The sequence below is a fragment of the Cupressus sempervirens genome, chromosome 9 (assembly GCF_028749045.1).
Source record: "Cupressus sempervirens isolate cs-2001-9-10 chromosome 9, ASM2874904v1, whole genome shotgun sequence".
Classification (NCBI taxonomy): Eukaryota; Viridiplantae; Streptophyta; class Pinopsida; order Cupressales; family Cupressaceae; genus Cupressus; species Cupressus sempervirens.
This window is the reverse complement of record NC_143126.1, coordinates 794,728,707-794,751,490: the sequence shown is the minus strand read 5'-3', so window position 1 is coordinate 794,751,490 and position 22,784 is coordinate 794,728,707. Positions and strand designations below refer to the sequence as shown.

The 22,784-nt window shown below is 32.9% G+C and overlaps 1 protein-coding gene and 1 long non-coding RNA gene across 2 annotated transcripts; one reads left to right on the top strand and one right to left on the bottom strand.

Annotated features, from left to right (window-relative positions):
• Positions 1-11,748: 11,748 nt before the first annotated feature.
• On the bottom strand, positions 11,749-22,018 carry LOC149541106 (uncharacterized). Its single transcript, XR_016356473.1, has 2 exons — positions 21,475-22,018; positions 11,749-12,201 (listed from the first exon to the last, which is right to left on the bottom strand). It is a non-coding gene; the product is annotated as an uncharacterized LOC149541106 (long non-coding RNA).
• Positions 17,907-20,263, top strand: LOC149541107 (uncharacterized). Its single transcript, XM_089802109.1, has 3 exons — positions 17,907-18,590; positions 18,823-19,328; positions 19,420-20,263. The coding sequence occupies exons 1-3, from the start codon at positions 17,963-17,965 to the stop codon at positions 20,092-20,094; spliced, it is 1,809 nt and encodes a 602-aa protein (XP_089658235.1). The 5' UTR covers positions 17,907-17,962; the 3' UTR covers positions 20,095-20,263.
• Positions 22,019-22,784: the final 766 nt, after the last annotated feature.

Genomic DNA, 22,784 nt, shown 5'->3' with positions numbered 1-22,784 from the left:
GCTGAAGGAGATAAGGCAAAAAATCATGTGGTTCAAAGGCATAGGGGAATTTACATTGAAATTGCAGAGCAACAGTAAAGAAAAGTCAAAGAAGGATCCACCTAACAAAATCTACAAAATTTGCCTTTATAGTGTAGGCATAACTGAGATTTTCCCTCCAAAACTATCCTACAACCACCATCATCAAGTCCTACAGAGAGTAATCATGGGGATCTGAAGGAAATCTGATCCTTTTATGTCAAATAATGCCTTGAGAAGATAGAAATGGTGCCATAACTATCTTGACCAAGTAGATGGATCAACTAGGGGGCGATGGAGTACTTTTCCTTGTTTTGCATTTACTTCTGGTGTTTGGAAATGATCACAAAGATCAAATCGCGTGGCAAAACCTAAGTTCTTATTATTTTTTGGTGCATGAATCAGTGGCATCAGCAAGTCAACCAAACTCTACATCCAGAATGGGCCACTTGGACCAACAAGCTTATTTCTTTATGCCACCTTGCGAGTCTCCCCGAGTTGACCATGCCCTTCTCTAACTAACTGTGCCAGCTCCTCAAACTCTAACCACGACGTTATACTAACTATTGGTGCATCTCAACTGTTAAGGCTTTAACTAGACCCACCAGGACACATGGCAAAAAGGTGCTATGCCGCTATGGATATCCTCTGGGTACTTTTCCATAGCGAGATAATGCCCATCATCAATTTGAACTAATTTGATGATCGTGAAGACTCACCACAACACTGTGCCATCTCCATAAAATGTCTAGACCCATGGACCACTTGGCTTCTAACTCAGCAACCATACCATACCTGGCGACCCAAAGAGATAGGCCCCATAGGGACATGTGGCAACAAGGTGTTATGTCGCTATGGTAAAAAATGAGCAACTTTCAGTAGCATGATAATGCCAACCATGGATCAGACTACATTGGACGGCGAGGGCTTAGTTAGTGTCTCGCTATGAGGAGGGCAAGCTGATGATGTCATTTGGGACACGTGCCCGCCACCCACTTTCTCACAATATTTAATCTCCTTGCATCTTGATAATGTGGGGAAGCGGGGAACTGTAGATCTGAACTAATCTGACGGTGAGCAAGATAGATTTGGCCTATCAAAGTACCAACTAATAGAAACTGGCCATGTGAAGGCACGTCTAACAACCTTTTGCTGATATCTGACAAGGCATACTTGGGGCCTACTTGACAACTGACGTCGTCATAGTAAACACTTTTCATCTGGTTGCTATGTCGCTATCGGCAAGAGCAAAGATTTTTCGATAGCGCCTTAGTGCCCTCTATTGATTTATCCAAAACTAGTGCCAAAGAAACAACTAGGCAAAGAGGGACCCAGCTGACACACAAAAAAACCTCACTATATTGCTATGAGTATCCAACGTGCAACTCTCCATAGAGCGATAGCACCTGCCGTAGATCTACCTCGATCCGAAAATGCCCATAGACTTGCACATTGAAACTTGGTGAAGACCCTGCGTGATGTCACATGTCCATGCATTAGAAAGAGGGTTTCCCTCATTATTTAAAAATTGTGTATCTTGATAATGTTGGAATGCGTCGACCGTTGATCTGGGAAGATCTGAAGGCGAGGAAAAACATTAAATACCTTGGGCATTAAAATATTATAAATTTGGAAGCTAGCCATTGGGTGGGGTTGAGCATACAAATTTGAAATTTTGGCGAGGGGGGCAAAAATGGGTAACAAAAACTATTACTCTCTTCCTACCTCTACTCCACCAATCCCAACATCCCCATATAAAGAGCTTAAGGATGTGATGTTGGAATTCCAAAAGAGTGTGAGGCTCAAGCTTCATAAAAGAGATGAGTAGTTGTTGGCCTAGGACAGGCAACTTGAGGAGATTAATGGACAATTTGGTGAGGTTTCCATCTAGCAAAATCTAGATAGACAACAGGAGGAGATGGTATACTAGGCCTATCTCCAACAAGAAGAAGAAGAGAGGGAGAGATAGAGACATATTGAGGAGAGACTTTCTAGGAAAGTTGATGTAGCAAAAGAGGAGGAAATTAGGCTCCAGTCAATTGATTCTCAAACCAAGGAAGCAAAGGTAACCCCTTCTCCAAGATTTGTCAACTTAAGCTTCAAGAAGCCTTCTCCATTACAATAACCTATTGTTCTTTTAACCACTCCACTCCCTATGTGAGAAAACTGGCTTGGTCATGAGCCTTCCACACCTATCACCATTTCACTCTTTAAGGGTCGATTGGTTGTATGGACTCCTAATGGTCCAAATATTGAGTTTTGGGAGATGAATCCAAGTCCAGAAACCTTCCATGGTAGGATTTGTAGCCTACTAAGGAGAATGAGGAGGTTGTTGTTTAGAAGAAGGAAGAGGATCCAATCCTCTTATTTGAAGAGCTCCCCTTCTTTATTGAGGAAGAAGAAGAAGAAAAGAGTTGCTCCTCCCTTTGAGGGACAAGTAATGGCTTTTGAGCCTTTGAAGGAGGATGAGGATCTACTAAAAGTTGAGCAAGAAGAGAACCATTTGTTGTAGCAGACAATCCTCCATGATATGGAGGATGGAAAAGAGAGCCTTGAGGATGAGCATGCTGATATGCATGAGTTTGTCCCTCAGTCTATGCACATTACTATAGTAGAGAAAGAAGATTCTGATGAGGAAACTTTTTAGGATGAACTAGAGATTTTTTGTTCATTCTTGGACATGAAATAGTCTATTCCTTCATCAGATGATCATGAGTTGCAACAACAATAGGTGGAGAGCCGCATACTAGTAGCTCCCAAGGAAGTGGTTCATGAGCAGCATGAAAAAGATGTGAAGATTAATCCTTCACAAGAAGAGGAGGTGCCCACTTCCAAGCTAGTTGGGTACTACCATTACAGAGCACAATCAAGTGGTCAAGGATGATTCCTTTGTCCTTGCACCATCAAGAGGATGCCCTATAAGGCATTAACTCTGCAACAAATTAGCAAGTTGCCCTCAGTCATGCTTACACTTGAGCATGAGGGTGAAAACCACAAAGAGGAGAAAATATATTTTTCTCCACAAGGTAACACCTTAGTTTTGGAAAGCTTCATTTTTTTCGGCATTGAGAGGAAGATATATCAAGTAGCAGTGTATTTTTCACACTTGTTATTTTTAGCTGCCCTCTTGTATGCAAAAAGAAATCCACTAGCAAGGAAGGGGAGCTACTTTAACAAACCAGTCAATGGGTTTGTTTGATTTTTTCTCTATAAATTTTTGTACATAGTAGAGTAGTTTGTCTTTTGTTCTTCCTATTTTCCAAGAAGTGCACGAGCACATGGTGTTTTTGAAGAGGCACAAAGGGTTTTGATTCCTAATTTTAGTTGAAGAATTCTTGCTTTGTTATAGATGTAGGGTTAGGGTTTCACAATGCATAGGATCAACATTTTCTATGACTCTATAGCCCAATGGATGATTTAGGTCATTGGTCTTATGCTTAGCAAGCAAGCATCCCCCTTGAGTCACCAAAAATATCAACAAAGATGCCTCCTTGCCAAAAATTTGAATTTAAATGTTAAAGCCCACCCAACAGTCACTTCCCCCAAACCCTGGTAGAAATAATCTAGAGGGAAACCACACCAAATAAACTTCTAAGTCTAATTAGGCTCCACATCACAATAGTATATTACTAATTTTATTTCCTAGGCCCCAAAACTTCTTCACTATCAGATCTTGCATAGGTCAATGATGGATGCTTTTCCACTTTCTCAAAATGAACAATCTTTAAGCAATGTAGGCAAGCACTTCCCTACCATGTAGCATGTGGGTCTTATTTCCTTTTGGGATGCAAGCAAAGTTAAGGTGTCAGGAAAGCTGTCAGTTGAGTTGGCATATAGAAATGTTTCTATTAGCTAAGGTACTAATAGTTTTAGAATGTGGCCACATGTTTCATCCACCGTTAGATCTCCCAAGATCGATGCCAGGTGCTCTCCCACTTTATCAAGATGTAATGTTTTTAGTGAATGCGGGAAAGTGTCTTGCCACCACGTGGACTTCATGATGTCATTCCCCCTTATGGACCACAAAAGGAGCCTATTAGAACAATGTGGACATGTCAAGACACAGTGGAAATTTAGCATCATTTCATTGGATGAAGTTGATGACTAAACCAAGTTATAATAAAGATCTTGCATGACCATTGATCTTGTGATGATCAATGGTTGATGCTTCCCTGCTTTATAAAGTTGCAAGTTTTTTAAGGTATACGGGGAAGCAACATCCCAACACATGGCCTTGTGGGGTTGACTTTTCTGAAAGATGCTAGGTAGTTACTGAGGTGGAATATGTGTCAATTTCTTTATACTAATTTTCCAAGGGTCTATGTGTTCAGTGAGTTGGATGTTGAGTATTTTGTAGGCCTAGAAATATTAAAGGGAAACATAATAATTTTATGGATTTTTATGATCATCAATCTTGTGGAGATTGACAATCAATGCTTTTCTGCTTTATGAAGTTGCAAGGTTTTTAGGGAAAGCGGACAAGCACCTTGAGGACACATGTCCTTATGGGCCCAAGTGGAAGTAACATATAGCAATAGCAGTTAAGTTGGAAATTTCATGAGGTAGTTGTGGTTAAATTTTTTAAGGTGGTGTGGTTAGGGTAATAAGGTGATCAACTTGTGAAGACCTTGCAAGTTGGCAGAAAGATATAAGTCTATTGGTCTATGTGGCTCATCTTGATTGCTTGACTCAGTTCACCTACTAACTTTTGTTGATTTGTCAAGCTAGGAATAGGAGAAGTGATGGTTTTCTGCACAATCTAATCTCTATGATCGATTCTAACCACTCTCGAATGAATGTGGAGCTAGAAAAAATTAAGGAAACACTCCACCACCTTGATTTTATCCATCTACTTGGTGAGAGTGTTAATGGTCATTGCTTCTCAAGAGCTCTGTCAGTGAAATATTAGATTTCATTGCATCTAAATCTATGCCAGGATCATATCTTTTTCTTGGATTGTCTTGATTGTTCTCAAAAGACTTAATGGCAGTGGTTGTCAAGTAACTTTTAGTCAGAAATATCTCAGTTGTGCCTGAACTATAAAGGAAGATTTTGTAATCTTTCATAAGGTCAATTCTTCTCTGTTTTCCTTAACATTTTTTGGCATGCACATTGTAAAACCCCTTTGCCTCTGAACTATTCATGACTTTCTGCCTTATCTCTTTTAGCCATTGATGTAGTGTGCAAGATCTTTTTTCCTCCCTTCAATATATTGTGGTTGTTTTTCATTTGCATAACTGTGTCTATTTTGGCCTATGAATGATATATTGTGAATCTTTTCTTCCTTGCGCTATTCATATTGGTTATTTAATCTACATGTGATTGATAGGTTTAGCGAGTCTAAATCTGTTTATATTGATGTCATGATGGTTAACATGCATGTATGGGCAAGGATAGGATTGCACACTCTATTTGTGTGCATCACCCCTTAGGTTAGAATAAGTAGATTTTCTTTCATGCATTCCTTCTCTCTTTTCCTCTCCAAATGTAGTTTAGGTGCACCCTAATAGCAAAGGAAGTCGGTCTTCTCTGGAGACTCAACCTCATAGTTCAAGTCCCACAGCCTCGAGGTTGTTTCCATGTTGCACGAGGTTGTCCTTAGGTAAAAAGTTTGGACAAAGATGCAAACTTTTGTGACAACAATAGACAAAAATCTATAACAAGGAAAATGATATTAAACAAACTTAAAAATTGTTAATAAAGAGAATCTTAATCTTCTATACTATTCTTTCATCATCAAATATTTGTGTAAATTGCTTTAAAATATTCATAAATTAAAATTTAATATTAATTAAATTTATAACTAAATTAATTTATACTTAATATGTATATATTATTTTTCTTCTATTATACAAAATTTTAACAATAAATTGGAAGAAGTTATTTAAATTAAATAATCCTTACTAATTATACTCTTTTTTTCATAATCTCAATTGCACATTTCTAATATATTTATCAAACCTCTAATTCTAACAAATACAAATTTTATAAATGTAGATAAATATTTTCGTAAAATGTTAGATGACTAGAATTTCAACTCTTAAGTTACAACCAACATAAAGGTATCTATCTTATTTTTGAAAATATTAATTTGATTATCTTTTTTAATTTTATTTTTTTAACTATTTTTGTATATTTAAAAATTTAAACATATATATATATATATATATATATATATATATATATATATATATATATATATATATATATATATATAAGTTGATATCAATCTATTTATTATTTAACAACTTAAAGGGTGCTCTATTTATATGAACATGTACCACAATATTGTAATAACTTCATTATTTGAGCACCAATAAAGTAAATCATTCCTTTGTACTTATTGTTAAACTTGCAAAAATGCTAGTTTATCAATTATTGGTATTTTCTCTATGGTTAGTAGTCTTTGTTTTTACACTTTTTTTGGTTTCTTCTTTTACTTGTGTATTTTTAAATTATTATTACTTGCCAATAGACTAAGTACTATTGTATCACTTTTATGACTTACTCAGTTTAACTAGTGATTAAATGAAATGTAATTGACCAATAAAAAATAGTTATATTACATACTTTATTATAAATATTATATTTAATTCCAAATTCTTAACTTAATAATTTCTATATATTATTTTTCTATCTTTTAATTGGATGAATCAATTGAAGTTCTTATATGCAGATTTATGCATCTGTCAATATGATATTTTTATAAAATAAAATTTTAACTCATATTGCACTCTTGTAGCCAATAATTTCTTTGAATGGTATGCCTTAGCCCTAATTATTAGCAAATACTTTGCCACTATAATAAGCTTTTGGTTAATAAATATATAATCATTTTCAAAACTTTTAATTTATTTCCAAATATTAAGGTATAATATTAAATCGAATAATCTCTTTTATACATATATTTTCTTTAAGAAAATAGAACTTTCTCTAATATTAGTTTTTATAAAAGTCTTTAATTTGAATATAACTCTCAATCACCTAATATCACTTTAAAAATTTGTGCATTTCAAATAAATATTTTTGATCTTTGTATAAAAATCTTCAATAATAAGATTTATTTTTTTATTTATATAAGACACTATATAATACTATGTAAAGTTTTTTTAATAATGATAACTCAAAAATATATAATTTTATAGTTAAAATAAATAAATTATTATGCTCACTTATATAATAGGCAAGTACTTAGTCATTTTGTGGCACTTGTTTAACTTGTTTCTATTTTTTATACTAATGAGTTAAGATTTATTGATCTTTATGTTTCTAATTTTGTGGATTCAAATTTGTATCTTTTTCTCTCTTTTTTTCTAATTTATTATTTTAAACTAGTTTGGTTTTTTTTTTTTTTTCTTTCTTTTTTCTTTCTTTATGGTGGGTTCTTTTGTCTTCTTGGTTTAAATATTTTTTATTTTCTCTTATTAATCTTTGACCTTGTCCTTTTTTGGCTCCTTTATTTCTAATTTTATAGTCTTAGTTTTGACTCCTTGATTTTCTCTTGTTAATTTTTTATCTTGTCCTTCTTTGAGTTTCTCTTATTAATTTATGAGTCTCTCATTTGAGAGATCCTAAAATCAAATCTACTTAGCCTATCATGTGTATTTTTATGGTTGTTTGGTTATGTTAGTGTGTTTCAATTTACATTTTAAAATAAATATTGATTGTCAAAAATCAATATAATATAAGTTTAAATTAATAATATTTACAAAAATTTCAAATCTAAGTTTCTAAATTCATAGATTTTATAAAATAATATAAAGTTATAAAAAGTAAGTATATATTAAAAGTTTGTAAGTTAATATTTTGCATACAAATATTGTACATTAGTAAAACAAACTTATTTAGTGTATTTTCAAAACATTGCTTATAATGAATTTTGATGGTTTATTAATAAACTTAAGTATCATATTGAAGGTGTTATAAAAATTTAACATGTCAACCAATACAGTCCATCAAAGCTCAAAAGTGAAAAAATGACCAATACGACCATCAAATTTCAAACCTGCATCACCATATTACTATCAAAAACTAAAACTAAATAACTAAAAAAAATTATTTATAACAATACAACATTACTATTTAAAAAAAAAGAGTCAATGGGCCCTTGCTCTATTGGTGAAATTGAATGGTTCACAAAGAGCCCACTAGGGATCAAGTCTTGTTGAGTGCAAGGCTTTGACACAGTAAGGAATGTGTAATGCCCCGCCAAGGGATCAAAAGAAATAACCTAAAGCTTTACTAAATTTGCCAACATTTTTTTTTGAAACAAGAAAGACAAAACATACACATCAAACACATAGTAACGGAAGCAATAACATACAATCAACTATAAGCATACATAACAAGTTACATTTCTTAAGGATCTCAAGATGTAGAGTCACATATAAATTTAATCTAATACCAAGTCCATCAATACCACATCCATATGAAAGAATAATTATAAAGTCCAATGTCCATTTAAACAATATACATTTGTTCCAAATGCCTCTTGGCAAATTAAATTCAGAATGCTCAATCATCCACTGTACATGTCACAAGGTATGAAAGGGTTAAAAGAATTTACATATGTAGAAATAGAAATACATCATCCTCCTCAAATCCATGATACAAAGTACAACAAAAAATAAATGAAACCATCCACCATACAGATAGATCCATCCATCATAAAAGATATAAACATCCATCAAATGATACATAGAAAGAATGAAGGTAAATGCAGACAAGGAAGCTCCAACCATGGTGACTATGGATAGATTTCAATGGTAAGAGTGAAAAAGCACTACCACCCAACTATGTGGAACCTAAATGGCCCACTCCCACCGCCCTGAGGAGATAGTCTCAAGTCCCAAATAGGATATCAAACCAATATCAAAATACTCTCTAAGTCCAAGAAATCCTAAAAGTATTCTAACTCAAAGGGTTCTAAGATAGGTCAAAATCTAATTCTCAAAGGCACGCAAGACATGTAGGAAACCTACTATGTAAACGGGCAACTGTCATCGCATGAATCATGTCGAAGTTACCTGAGCAGTCTCTTAGGACCCCTAGGTCCCTAGTGATTCCTATGTAGCCACTAGTATCCTCTCGTACTAACAAGGCATACTAAGGAATGCAAGGTCGCAACCAAGCATTCTATCTACTCCCATCTTAGTTTGTACTAGCACTTGAGGCATGGGAAAGAACATACAAGACTCTTATCAGGTTCATTTTATTCTCATTTAGTGTAATGTTTTCACTTATTAAACAACTTACAATGAGTTACCCTAGCAACCACTTAGGGCCCCAACCCCCATTACAAGCCACTTCCTGAAACTACAAGTAGATAACCTACCCTAGGCTCATAAAAGTGAAAATAAATAATCATATAAAAATCACCTCAGTCATGTACATGTGACTAGAAAGCATCAAAAGATAATCCACAATAATCACATTAGTTCTCTACAAGCAACTAGAAAGCATCAAAGATAGATCACAATATCCATCATTCTCAATGAGAAACTAAAAAGTATCGCAATAATACTAATCAACAACTCAAAATGGTTAAGTCAAAACATGTCACAACATGACATCACCAAGATCAAAGCAAACACTTCAATCCCATCAAGGCGACTGGAAAGTAATCCAAGTATAACTGATTGAGGACTCAAAAATGGTTAAGTCAAGTAGATCATACATTTCACCTCAATTTCACAAGAGAACACTAGAAAGAAATAATGATCATTAAATACAAACATATCCTAGAGCATACTAAACACATTACCATGGTTGGGCTAAAAAGATCGAGATCAAATATCAGCATGACATCACAAACACATAACCCCCAAGCCTCTGGTAACAACCTAAGACCGGTCAAAATCTAATCAACCCCAAACCCCAAATATAGACATCATATTGAAACAAGATGCAAGTACATGTTTTGATTTGTTTTGAAATCACATGGTTAAGTTATATATGAGGTTTTAGTTTTCTCATTTCAGTGTATATTTCAAGTAAAAAATAATTAAACCCATCTCGATATTTAAATAAAAAGTACCATTACCCCTATTCGATTTCTAGTAAATTTTCTCCAAAATAACCTAAGGGTAGTCATTTATTAAATTATTAAAAATAATAATCATTGATGTTAATGATACCACTTTATTAAAAATCAATTTTATTAATAATAATAATAAGATACTCTATATCTTCTTTAAGAAATATTAATCATTAACTAATTAAATTAATTAATAAGTATATAAGACTATTTATATTACCTTTCATTAATATTTTATTAAAATTAATAATTACTAATAAATAAAATAATTAATTATTAATCATTAATTAAAATTACTAATCTTTAATAATTATTAATTACAACTCTTTTAATAATTAATATTTAATAATCCTTAATTAATTTAATAAATTATAACATAATAATAATTTTATTAATAATTAATCATTTAAATTTGAATACAATTAAATTTTAATAATATTAAACATCACTTTTTTAAAAATATATATATAACATGCAACACATTACCATGCGATTGGAAATCGCTGGCATGCTTGTCAATGCACGGTTGCTATCGCAGTCGTACTATGACCATAGTCATAGGTATGACTACGTATAGCAGTCACCTACATTTATAAGTAAGGGGGTAGGGGGTGGGTAAACCTGCCCCTCCCCAATTAATTTTTTTAATTATATTTTTTAATAAAAAATTTATTATTATATTTTGTAAAACATTTTTTAATAAATTTATTTATTTTATAGAATTTATAAATGTAAAATTTATTAAACAAACCCTTTATTTTTAATATTTATATTTTTTTAAATTGTTTTCAACATTACTCTAATAGAGAAAATATTATTAACCATCTGAGTTTTCAATCTAGAGTTTTCATTTTTAAATTCAAACCCTTGCCATCCTAATTTCTTTAATCTAGAAAATGAGGGTTTCTGGTTACTTTTATAATCTCCACGTATGTAGAAGATATTGGCAAGCATTTAACAATTTACAATATTGAAATGTTTAAGTGTTCATCCTAGAGAATTCAAATTTACAATTCACGGGCATGAAGAAGACATGAAAGGAAAATTGCGTAATTAATCAATGATCAAAACACAAGACCCTACCTAAACCTGATACTAATACACAACCACCCAAAGATTGTGAGAGAATTCGCTTCTATCCAAAAATCTCTCTCTGAAACTTTCCCACAAATTCCCTTCCAAATTTTGCTTTCAAAAATGTGCGTCCCTTGAAAATGAACCTTCTCATTGTGATAAAGAGTTCTTTCTTTAAATCGAGGCACTAATTGTGTATTCACCTGGGAGAACTCTGTGCTCACCAGATTTCAACTCCTATTAACTTTTATTTATCTGTCTTTATCTTTTCCTAGGCACATCAAATGAATTATAAATTACTTTATTTAATTTTTACTTGACTTCTTTTAATTTATTTATTAAACTTAATCTCATGCACACATCATGTGAACTTAAAACTTTTAATAAATTAATATATTTTCACTTTTTAATTTATTTTCAAAACTTAACTGATAAAATATTTATTAACTTAAATAATAATATTTAGCATTTATTTAAAAATGAATTCTAAATATATTATTAATAAATTAAATAAATATTATCACGTTCTAAAATTAAACTTATAACTTTTATCTACCAATTTAATTCTTTTTATTTGATTAATTTCTTAATTAATTAAATATAATTTAAATATTAAAATATCATAATAGTTTATTTTTCTATTAGAAATAAGAGTTTTAGAAAATACAAAGCAACCAAAGTACCACCATGAAAGTCAACAAGGAGGCCAAGCCTCACTAAGGAATAACAGAATCAGTTGTACAACATAATAAGAAGAGAAGAAGAAGGACTATCTAACTAAGAACATCATAGTAATTGACCATCCAAGCAGTCCAACCTAAGGGACCCTCCATCCAAATGACACTTTTAGAATCATGAATCTGCATCAGCCTGAATAAATCTTCTTTTGTAGCATTCACTTTCTTACAAATTTCTTTGTTCAGCCTAATGCAAGCTTTCTCAAAAGCTTGCAGATCACCCAGGGTTCTACACCATTGGTATCCATGCTTGAACTCATAGTGGAAAAAAACAACATGCCCATCATTAAGGAACCTTCTCATCTTGTCCCGCTCGATCAACATAGTAGCCTACACCTATATAGAAATTTTAAAATAAGTGAGTTTTCAAAAAAACTCAGTAAGATCCCTCATCTTACCTTGGTACCTTTCATCGTTCCTACACTTCCAAATTTGCCAGAGAATGTTAGACGATAATATATTCCAAAATAAGTTGGTATCTTTAGGAAGACCATTAATATGACCAATAATAATATCAAGAATATTGACACCAATAGGATAAACAATGCAATAAAATATCATAATAATTTTTCATTAAATTAAATCATTAATATAATCTTTTAATTAGACTTAATTAATAGAAAATTCACCAAGGACTCATAAAACAAAATATGAAAACTCATCATAGGAAAACACATACAAAATCAAACTAAAGGGTTATAATCATGAATTAACGTTATTTGACACATTCGAAGGGTACTCAACTCAAATACTTGTCCTAATTTTCAATTAGGACAAATGGCTTAAAGGTTTAGGATTTGGACTTAAGAATTTATCTCCCCTCTCTTACCATTGAGATAATGCGATAGGTTACGCTCATCCTGGCAATTTAGGGAAGTCGATATCTGGTACCTGTAACCTGCATAAAATCCACTCATGTACAAACACAATATTCTAAGCTAAATAGGCAATGGTAGGAGGTGGTGCATTGTGTAGATCCTGACTAGTAGGTGACTACGACTCCCTTCCTTAACCACATCAAAAACATTATATATAAAGAAAGTAAACACGCACACCATACACATGCAATATGGGGTAAGTATCCATAAGAAGACACATAATAATCCATCTAACTAATCATCATCAATAACTGAAATCACTGAATAATCATCATGCATACATGAAATATAGAGTACCTAGTAATCTTATCATATAATCAACTGAATGTAAAACAATATATAATAATCTCAAAAAAATACTACTAGTAATCAAGCATAAAACTGGCCTAAAAGAGTTTGGCAATGATAACAGAAATGCGAACTAGGGGCAGACACTACAAGATGAGACCAAGATTGTGCCTTGGGTAATTTTGACAACATGGATGCCCCTCAATCCTTGGCTCTAAGCTAAAGAGGCTTTAGGCAAATGTGGGCCCGTATCGAGTTCCTAAATCTTCAAGTGGCCACCTATTGATACCTCAACACGTGTGGACCCGTGTCAAGTTCCTAAATCTTCAAGTGGCTACCTATTGGTAGCTCACAAGCCTCATGCCTCACTGGGTTACCTCACAGATCTGAACTCTCCATTAAAAAAAAACAAAAAAATATAAACTAAACAAGTAGGTGAAATTACTAAATATTCATTCAAGAATGTGGGTAAAACAAATCTGAAAAAGTGGCTTTGGGTGTGGCTTCTTTTGTATCGAGTGTGAGCGGTCATTTTCAATACTTGTGAAATGGCTCGTTGGGAGTCAATATCTTCTCTCAGAAAAAGGTTGAGGTCACCTTCAACTCCCATGAAGCCACAACCTTTAGATTCGTAAGGTGGTATTGAGTGAAATGGAATTAGATTTCTATGCAATGGTTGTAGACTATATACAAACGAATAAGATGAATGGTTATAGAAACTTCTATGCAAAGACATTTGTTAGCTTCAACATTGAATAGACTTTAGAAACTCTCCATCAAATACAATTGTCTGTTGTGAAACCAAAAGCACTCTTGTCAATGCATAAAGGTGGTAAAAATATCTTGCAGATAACAAGTCTCGTGGAAGATAAGGATTGTAATATGTGTACAAAATGGTTTCGTTAAAAAAGAATAAGATAATCATCAAACTTTGTAGTTGCGGCTTCCATGGAATTACATATACTTTCACATCAGCTGTCTGACTGATATTTTTCTTATTCTCTCAAAATTGCCCTTAGTATGGCCTTTGCATTCCACTAAGCAGCTATTCAATAGATTACATCAAATCTTCATGAAATTCTTTCACCCATTTCCACTAGCTACATTTAGCCTTCATCAATGTAAGTCTGCCAAAGTGGCTCCACTCTCCCATTCTCCTCTAATCAAGCCGAAATAGAAAATGCCATTTCTTTTTAAAATAAATTCTAGTAAATTCTTGAGTGCGTCTGCAATGTCACTCACATGGGAATTAATTATTGATGATGTGTTTCTAATTTGACTTGTCATGATAATTTTAGTATTAAAAAAGGTTGATTCCTATATCTATAAATTTTGAGATGAGATCTAACAGGAAAATAATTCCAAGTATGGACACTCTCTTAGTGATCTTCTTTCCAAGTTGAGGAACAATATGAAAGGAATAAAATTTGGCCACATCATGATTATATAAAAATAATACGAGACAGAAATAATAATAATAAAAAACAAAGATTATTGGTAGACCATGAAATGTCATCATGTCAAGTATAATGATTAAGACAATATAACATAAAAAAATAATACAATTCTGAAATTATTTTTTGAATAACAAAAACTACAATACTATCATGTATATTTTCTAATATATGGTCACTAGTTTAAGTGAACTAAATTATCAAGGAGATTATTTAAGTTGTAACGCCTTTTTGAAAATAACATAGATACCAAACAACACACAATTCTTTGTTTAAAAAGAAAATAATAAAACCTCTTGAAATAGATTTTCAATGCTACCATTTGAAGTCATCAAAAACATTAGGAAAGTTAATAAAAATATATAAATAAATCCTTACATGTCTACAATGCATTGATATTCAATTACATTTTTCTCAAAGTTATGGTTTATTTGCTAGATTCTTAATAAATTGGAGAGAGATCATATCCTATAGCTATATCTCAAATAGTACAATAGCAGTTAGCTCTTTATTAATAGCATAATCCTGATTCAAATGAGGAGGGGTGAGGGGTGAGGGTTTATATAGGAAAATGGGTACAATGATTCTAGGCAGGTATTGAAGGGGGATAGCAAAAAAGGAGCTTAGGACAATATTTTATAAAAAAAATAGGAAGATTCTTTAGTATGTTATGAATGTGTGTGTTATGATTTAGACTCACTAAATGAAGCCCCTATGACATCACAAAGAGTTTGTGTCAGATATGTTGTACCAAAATAATGTAAAATGCAATATATATATATATATATAATAAAGATTAAAGTGCATAACAATATTAAAATTTCTTTTTCAAATTTAGTCTAATATGTCAAAATTTATGAAGAAAAACTAATACATATATCTCTCACAAAAATTGATATGTTAATGTAGGTTTGGCTTTTGTTTTTTAAGCGTAGAAAGATAAGAAGATATTGGCATTTTGGTGGTAGTTTTATTTAATCAAATATATAATGTGTAAGTCTTTTGGCATGAAAGTTGAGAAATGAGAATGAATTTAGAAAAGACATAAAATGGAAGAGAATAAACTATCCAGGCCTTTACGCTCATTATCCAAGCCTACTTATGAAGAAAAAAGAAGAGATTTTTAAAAAAAAAAATGTGCTCACATTTTAGGATTTACACAAAATGAAAGCATGGTCAATGTTCCATATAATGCAAGCACATTTTGTGAAACATGAAATATGATGTATTTCATGATTCACATATTGTGAGCACATTTTATTTTCTTGGATTTTATTAGATAATGCAAGTGGATTTCTTGAATTTTCTAACAATGTGTTTGCAATATGACTTGATATTTCAAAGCCATAGTGTAAGCATGTTATTTAGATTTTTTAATAATGTGATCATGTTACAGATTGATTCCAATCCATTATGTGAGTACATTATTTGGATTTTTGAGTAATGCACTCATTTTTTAAAAATCATTTAACCATTTTCATGCACCATCTTGATGCATATGCAAAAGAATTTTTTCAAGTAAATACAAAAAATAAAAATATGATAAAAAACATATAGTGTCAATAAAAAAATTAACATTGGCATCATGTTTCATCATTGAAGTAAGCTCATTACAAAAACCAATACCCTTAAATATCTCTTATTGAAAGAATCTCTAATAAGAGAAATGGTTAAGTGGGTTAATATCTTTAGTGAGCATGACATGAAGCATGTGCATCAACAATCAATCCAAAGACAAGTAATGTGAGATTAATTGACTAAAGCACTTTTGGTGGATAACCAACCATTGAGATCTTGAAGAAGCCCCTACAAAGAAGCTCTACTTTGATAGATCTTTCATTTGTCATGGATTAAGGGTGGGACATATTCACCTTACACCAAAAGGAGGCTTCATCATTAAGGAATTGGTTTGCCTTACACGAATAATATTACTATATATATATAATCATCTCTTGTATAAAAAGATAGCAATGTAATGGAACCTTTAAATATCTATTAGTCTTTGGTGATTCTCGGCTAAGAATTGAGTAGGTCAATGGTAAACATTAAACTAAAGACAATAAAATCACCTTGTATAAAATACGATTTGATGGATTCAAGCATCACTTTGCACAAATCAACTTGTGCATTGTCTAAAAAATTTATTAAAAAATGTTAAATATTGGTAATCTCCTTAGAATGCCCCTCATATCATAAATGTGGTCAAATATTGCTCCTAACCTAGGAAACACTAGATATAGAAATGACATTTTAAAAGATAATATCATCATTCTCCACGATACCGTGATATTTATACCTTTCTCAAAAGTCAAATATATATCCAATCTAGTCACATAAGAAACATTTAATAATAATAACAAGAAACAAATCACTATCTTGTAATTTATACATAACAATCAATACACAGCCGACACATTTTTTTAAATATCGTAAAATAATTCTTGGGTAAAAAAAAAATATGTTCAAAAAAATAAAAATAAAATAGAAATCACATATAACACTTCTTAAATAATTTTAAAGTAAAATAATTTTTCATTAATTAAAATAATTATATAGTAAGATATTTATATCTAAAAATAGATATAATTTTTAACTCTTTAACTAATCACAACTAACATAAAATATATTTTAATCCATCTTCATGTTAAAAAAAAAATATCATTAGTTTGATATTTGCACATTATTATACCTAGTCTAGTTACAATTACAATTACAAATACAAATACAATTATATCTTTAGTTTAGCAGTATCAAGAAACATTTTATAACAGCATCAAGAAACGTATTATTATATTATATTTATATAAATAAAAATCTAAAAAATAACTTACATGTGTTTTTAAAAATATTATAAAATAATCATTTAAATTTGTCTTTTTAATTAAAATAATATATAATAATCCTTTAGAAAATAAAGAAAATAGCTCTTCACCAAATGAAATGATAAAATATTACTTATGAGATATTTATGATAAAATATAGTATCAGATATTTTATGATGAGAAAGATCCGTAACTTTGATAACTCCAAACTTTTTATTAGATAACTACAGACATATTCGGTGGGAGGAGAAAAACATAATGAGATCTTCCAACATTAGAGAAAATAACGATTAGAAATTTAAAAAACCGTGTGGTAATAATATAAAATTTAATTTGTGGACATAAATAAGTAATTACCCATGCCACATCTGAGCACTAGGACGTATTCTATTACTTTTTACTGCAAGTACGACAAAGTGAGTGGTTGTGCCTTTCGGTCCCGCAAGCAAATAGAAACATCACGGGCAGTGAGCAGTACTAAATTTCTCGATATGATTTTGATGCTTGACTTCCTGCAAACAACCATCACTCAAATGTAAAGATCTTTCCTTTGATGACCTTTCATTCATATAATATTTCGATTCCCGAAAAGTAATTTGAAAGCTTTCCGGAAGCAAACAGTGAATCGGTAGGCCACATCCCCTGAGAATAATCAATGGACGAAACTGCGGATTTCCTTAGAGGAATGAACAGCACGCTTTACAGGGCTTCTGTAGTTGGAAATGTATATACTCTTAACCAGTTGCTCAAGGCTAAGGTTGATGTTCTTCATGAGTTTACCCCTCTTGGGAATTCCGCATTACATATAGCGACTTCTCGCGGTAATCTCCGATTCATCGAAATATTGCTGCAAGTCGCTAACCGGAATTCTGTAGCAGGATTCGAATTTCTCAGGGCGAAGAACTCAGATGGAAATACTGCAGTGCATATTGCAGCTTTCCATGGCCATGACAAATTGGCGAAAAGATTGCTTCAAATAATCGAGCGGGATGTAGAGGCGGGTGATATTTTGAGCTCTGTAAATTGGGAGGGAAATACGGCTCTTCATGAAGCTGCAAAGGGGGGAAATGATAAAGTTGTTGAAGTGCTTCTGGAGCATGATCATGACGGAGGCTTGGTCGGTGCATTAAATGATGCCGGTGAAACTGCGCTCTTTACAGCTGCCGAGGGCGGTAATTCGCAGATTGTTGAAATTCTGTTGCCTTTCATGACTTCTCACATCGGCTTGAAAAGATCCGACGGCCAAACGCCGCTCCATTCTGCCGTCTTCAACCGGCACATAGGTAAATATTTTTGCGCTTTTTTTCACTCAGGTTGCACAATGATGCCATATTTTCAGAAATTCTGTAAAGCTTTGGATTTTTAATTACTGTACCTGCAAATCGCTGCATTTAGAGTGAAAATAATTTTAGAAACCCTCGCGTAGTGATGTTTGTTAATATAGGTAAGAAAAGATTAAATGTAAATCTTGGAAGGTTTTTAGTTAGCTCGCAGCTTGTGGTATAAATTGTTCAGGTGTTGCTGCAAAGCTTGTAGAACATAGACCTGAATTGGTGAAACAAGTCGATGAATTCGGAAGAACGGCTCTGCATATGGCTGCACTTTCTCCTCCATTTTATCCCTTTCGGACCGGTTTGTCATCTTATCAGTTCATGGTGAAGATTGGAGAATTACTTCTTGAAAAGGACAACTCTTTATGTTACAGAGAGGACAGGGAGAAACAGTCACCGCTTCACATAGCAGTGAAAGAGGGGAAATACGATCTTGTGAGAATCATATTAATGTACGCCAGAGATTGTAGAGAGCTAGTCGACATAAACGGCAGGAAACCTCTCCACTTAGCCGTCATCACAGCTGTGCGGATTTCTGAGGAATCCGATTTTGCTGTGCTGTTCCAATTCAAGAACATGTTGTTATCTTTAATGTCGAAGAGATCACTTAATCATCGCGACAACAGCGGGCACACTCCATTGCAAATAGCAATGAGGAATTTTGATACAGATCCAGCGCTCTTCAGCAGTGTAAGTGATAAAAAAATTCTGGACTTTTAACTGGGTCATGTCTCTGTTAGTGTTGTTTAATCACTGAGACGGACATTTTTACTGTTTGCAGATTAAAGAAGCGCTTCAAATAAATGGTGCTGTGGTGACTCCAGAGATGCTGGAAGACGCAAGATGGATAAGGAAAGCAACTACTAAACTTGCGTTCAAAGGGCAAGGTATCTCTATAAATGCAGTGCTGATTGCCACAGTGTCCTTTGCAGCAGTCTTCACTTTACCAGGAGGATTGGATCTAAGTCCAAGTGGCAAACCAACGGCTGTATTCATCGATGCTTTTCTCTTCAAGCTGTTTGTGATCTGCGATGTATTCTCATTCTGTACATCGATTGCATCAGCCATTCTTGCAGGCGTGAGTAGAAATCCAGTGGAGACTTTGTACTGTATTTATCTATTATGGTCGGCACTCATATCATTACTGGTAGCATTCGGAACAGCCATACACCTGGTCATCCAATCGTCCGGATGGTTAGAAGTCATCGTATGGGTTATGCTCTCCTTTGTTCCCATCACCATATTTGTCATCAGTTTTCATTCCAAACAATTCATTTTTGGGCCAGAAAGATACAAGATTTGGTTTGTATTGCTGTTTCCAGCAGCCCTGGTTATGGCTATATGTTATTTCATTTCAGAAATACTCTACGTATTCATGTTCTCCCATCTATTTAATGTGCTAATCCACTGGACAAGAAAGAAGATAAGCTATGAATCTTCTTCCCAAAGACATTAGACTTGTAATGAATTGACTTCCAATTACTAGTGGAGGCAGACTCAAATAACTCATGCATGGGGCTTTGAAAATTAAGTCCAAGCTCGGGATGGTGCCGATGCACTACAAACTATCTGAAATGTATTTATCTACACCTTACCTGAATTAAATAATGTTCTATTTAAATGAAGATCTGAAACTATATATTCTTATTTTTAGTCATACATTTTTGTTTTTGACTTCTCATACAGTGCCCAATCAACATACAGAAAAACTCGATGTCTTGTTGTGACTAGTATATATACAGTAGACTTTTCTTTCCTATATATTTTCTTACATTCTATGATAAAGTGAATTCAAAAACTGTAAGAATATAATGTAAATTACAGGAATCTGATATCTTTCATACGGCACTACTCATAATTGAACAGAATTCTGAATTGATTGTCTCTAAGATTGCAAAGACAGATATGACAATGCTAATATACTGTTTTCAATCCCTGAAATCTTTCCAAGAAAAATCAGTTCAATTGAATAAACAAATTTGAGTCTTTAATACAGAGAATGCATGCATTGGATAAATTAGGAACGCAAAAAGAAATTCCAGAAATGTCAATGCGAAAACTGCTCTCCAGTTGTACATGCATTGAGCTTATAAAAATGAATTGGTTTGAAAATAGGTATAGCATCAATGATAAGAACAAATAGAATTCCTTGGAGAGTTCCAAATAATTGGTGAATGATCAACATGTATGGATGGAGCAAAATGATATTTATCATCATCAGAAGTTTGTTCCGCAACAAGAACACAACTAAACTAACATCAAACTATTGTGAGTAAATTTCTTGTGATATTGCTATCAGGATTTAACTTTGTGATTTTTTGAGAAACTCATTGACCCATATTTCATGAGTAGTGATTCAACATGAATCTATCTCTCATGAGAATAAATGGAACACTTAGCACTCATTGGATCTAGGTGATGCTCACAGGGGTGAAGCACCGGGACTTTTTGGGAGGTCACCCATCCCAGTACTACTCCAGCCTGAGCACGCTTAACTGCGGAATTTCCTCCATGATTAAACCCAAAACTTGCAATAAATTTCTTATCATAGTGAGCATAAGTGATGTGTTTGACGACTGTAGATCATTAATGAATTGGGGGGATGCAATGAGTGGATCATCTAATGATGGGAAGTGGAAAGAAGTGAAAAATTTGAGTAGTAAATTAGGCATAAAAATCATTTGGAGTGGTAGAAATTCCGACAACCCAAATGTTCCATTTTGTCGTTGGGGTTTGGATCTGGCATAAAAATTCAATTGTTGTAACATCCTGATCGCACCTTTATCGAAAGGAAACACATAAGCAGATAGATGGGGTATTATGGAAAAGAAAGGACCTTATACTTGCAGTGAATCATAAATTGGGACATAACGAGGAGGATTTGCCCTTCGCCCATTGGAGGAGCCATGTTGCTGAAATCTGAAATGCGTGTGTATGTCCAAATTTAGGCAGGAGTATGGAGTACAGTGGAGTCGTAAGCAGGTGCCTCCCTTACGAATCAAGTGGCTGGGGGCTTTCTGACGGGAGATTTGGGGATTCCCCAGTAATTCGTTAAGTGGAATCGTCATTAGGGAGAAGTGAAGTATACCTAGACTGTGGGTGCTGCCATGGTACCCCATTGACTCCTCTCAGGCTAATGAAAGAAGTTGGGAAGGAGGGAAAAGCCGTCACTTCAACTTCAGTCTACGTTAAATAAAATAGAGAGCGTCAGAGCAAAAGGCACATTGGGCGGTGCAGGGCGGTATGGTGCTGGAGATGAGTAGAAATAGGCAAATGTAAGAAGCAGTGAATTTGGTCAAGGAACAACGTCAGCTCAGAATTACAAGGAAGTACATTTTAAAATGGCAGGTCCCGCCGAGCTTAACAATTTGGTCCTGGGTCCACGCTTGCATTTTCTTTCACTGTTCTCTACGGCTCTGTTCAGGCTGTCGGGGCCTCTTTATCTTTCAGGTCGACATAATTTGGAACGTTGTGGCGGTGCTATGGAAAAGTACCCACGGTTGAGGGACCTAATAAAATAGTAACCATGCTCAAAATTCAACCAAAAGTAATGTCATATTTTATTTTAAGTAATAGTAGTTAAGTACTTAATTTTATATCATATTTTTTAAGCAATTAAAAAAAAATTGATATAATCTATCGAAGTTTCTATAATTTTTTATTATTATTAAGAGTAATTTTTTTTTTTTTTTTAATCTCAAGTAGATTCAAATCCAAGACCTTTCGCATGAGAAAGGCTCACAATTTTGTTGTAGAATTTTGTCTAATCACTTAAATTTTTTATAAGAACATTTATATTTATCTTAATAATTGTTAAGGCTTGAGGTCTTCACTATTATATATGATGTCAAATCAAAATTTTATATTATTATGATTAAAAAAATTATAATATAAATTGATATGTGTATTTTAAGTTATAATGATTATGTCTTAGTTATGTTTTATAGGTGCACAAATTTGTTATTTTCAAAATCTAAAGAATACATTTCATTCAATTTTTTAGTACTAAATATATGTGGGCAAAATAAGTTTACGAAAAAACTTCTGTTTGATTTTTGAGTGACCATTAAGATGACATTAAAAAATCATCATTTAAAAGAAAAAAAAATCTCAATTTGAAATATTGATTCAAAAAGCATACACATT

Coding starts and splice junctions, on each gene's coding strand:
- LOC149541107 (XM_089802109.1), top strand. CDS start 17,963: ATGGACGAAACTGCGGATTTCCTTAGAGGAATGAACAGCACGCTTTAC. Junction 18,591..18,822: donor CGTCTTCAACCGGCACATAG/GTAAATATTTTT, acceptor TAAATTGTTCAG/GTGTTGCTGCAAAGCTTGTA. Junction 19,329..19,419: donor ATCCAGCGCTCTTCAGCAGT/GTAAGTGATAAA, acceptor TACTGTTTGCAG/ATTAAAGAAGCGCTTCAAAT.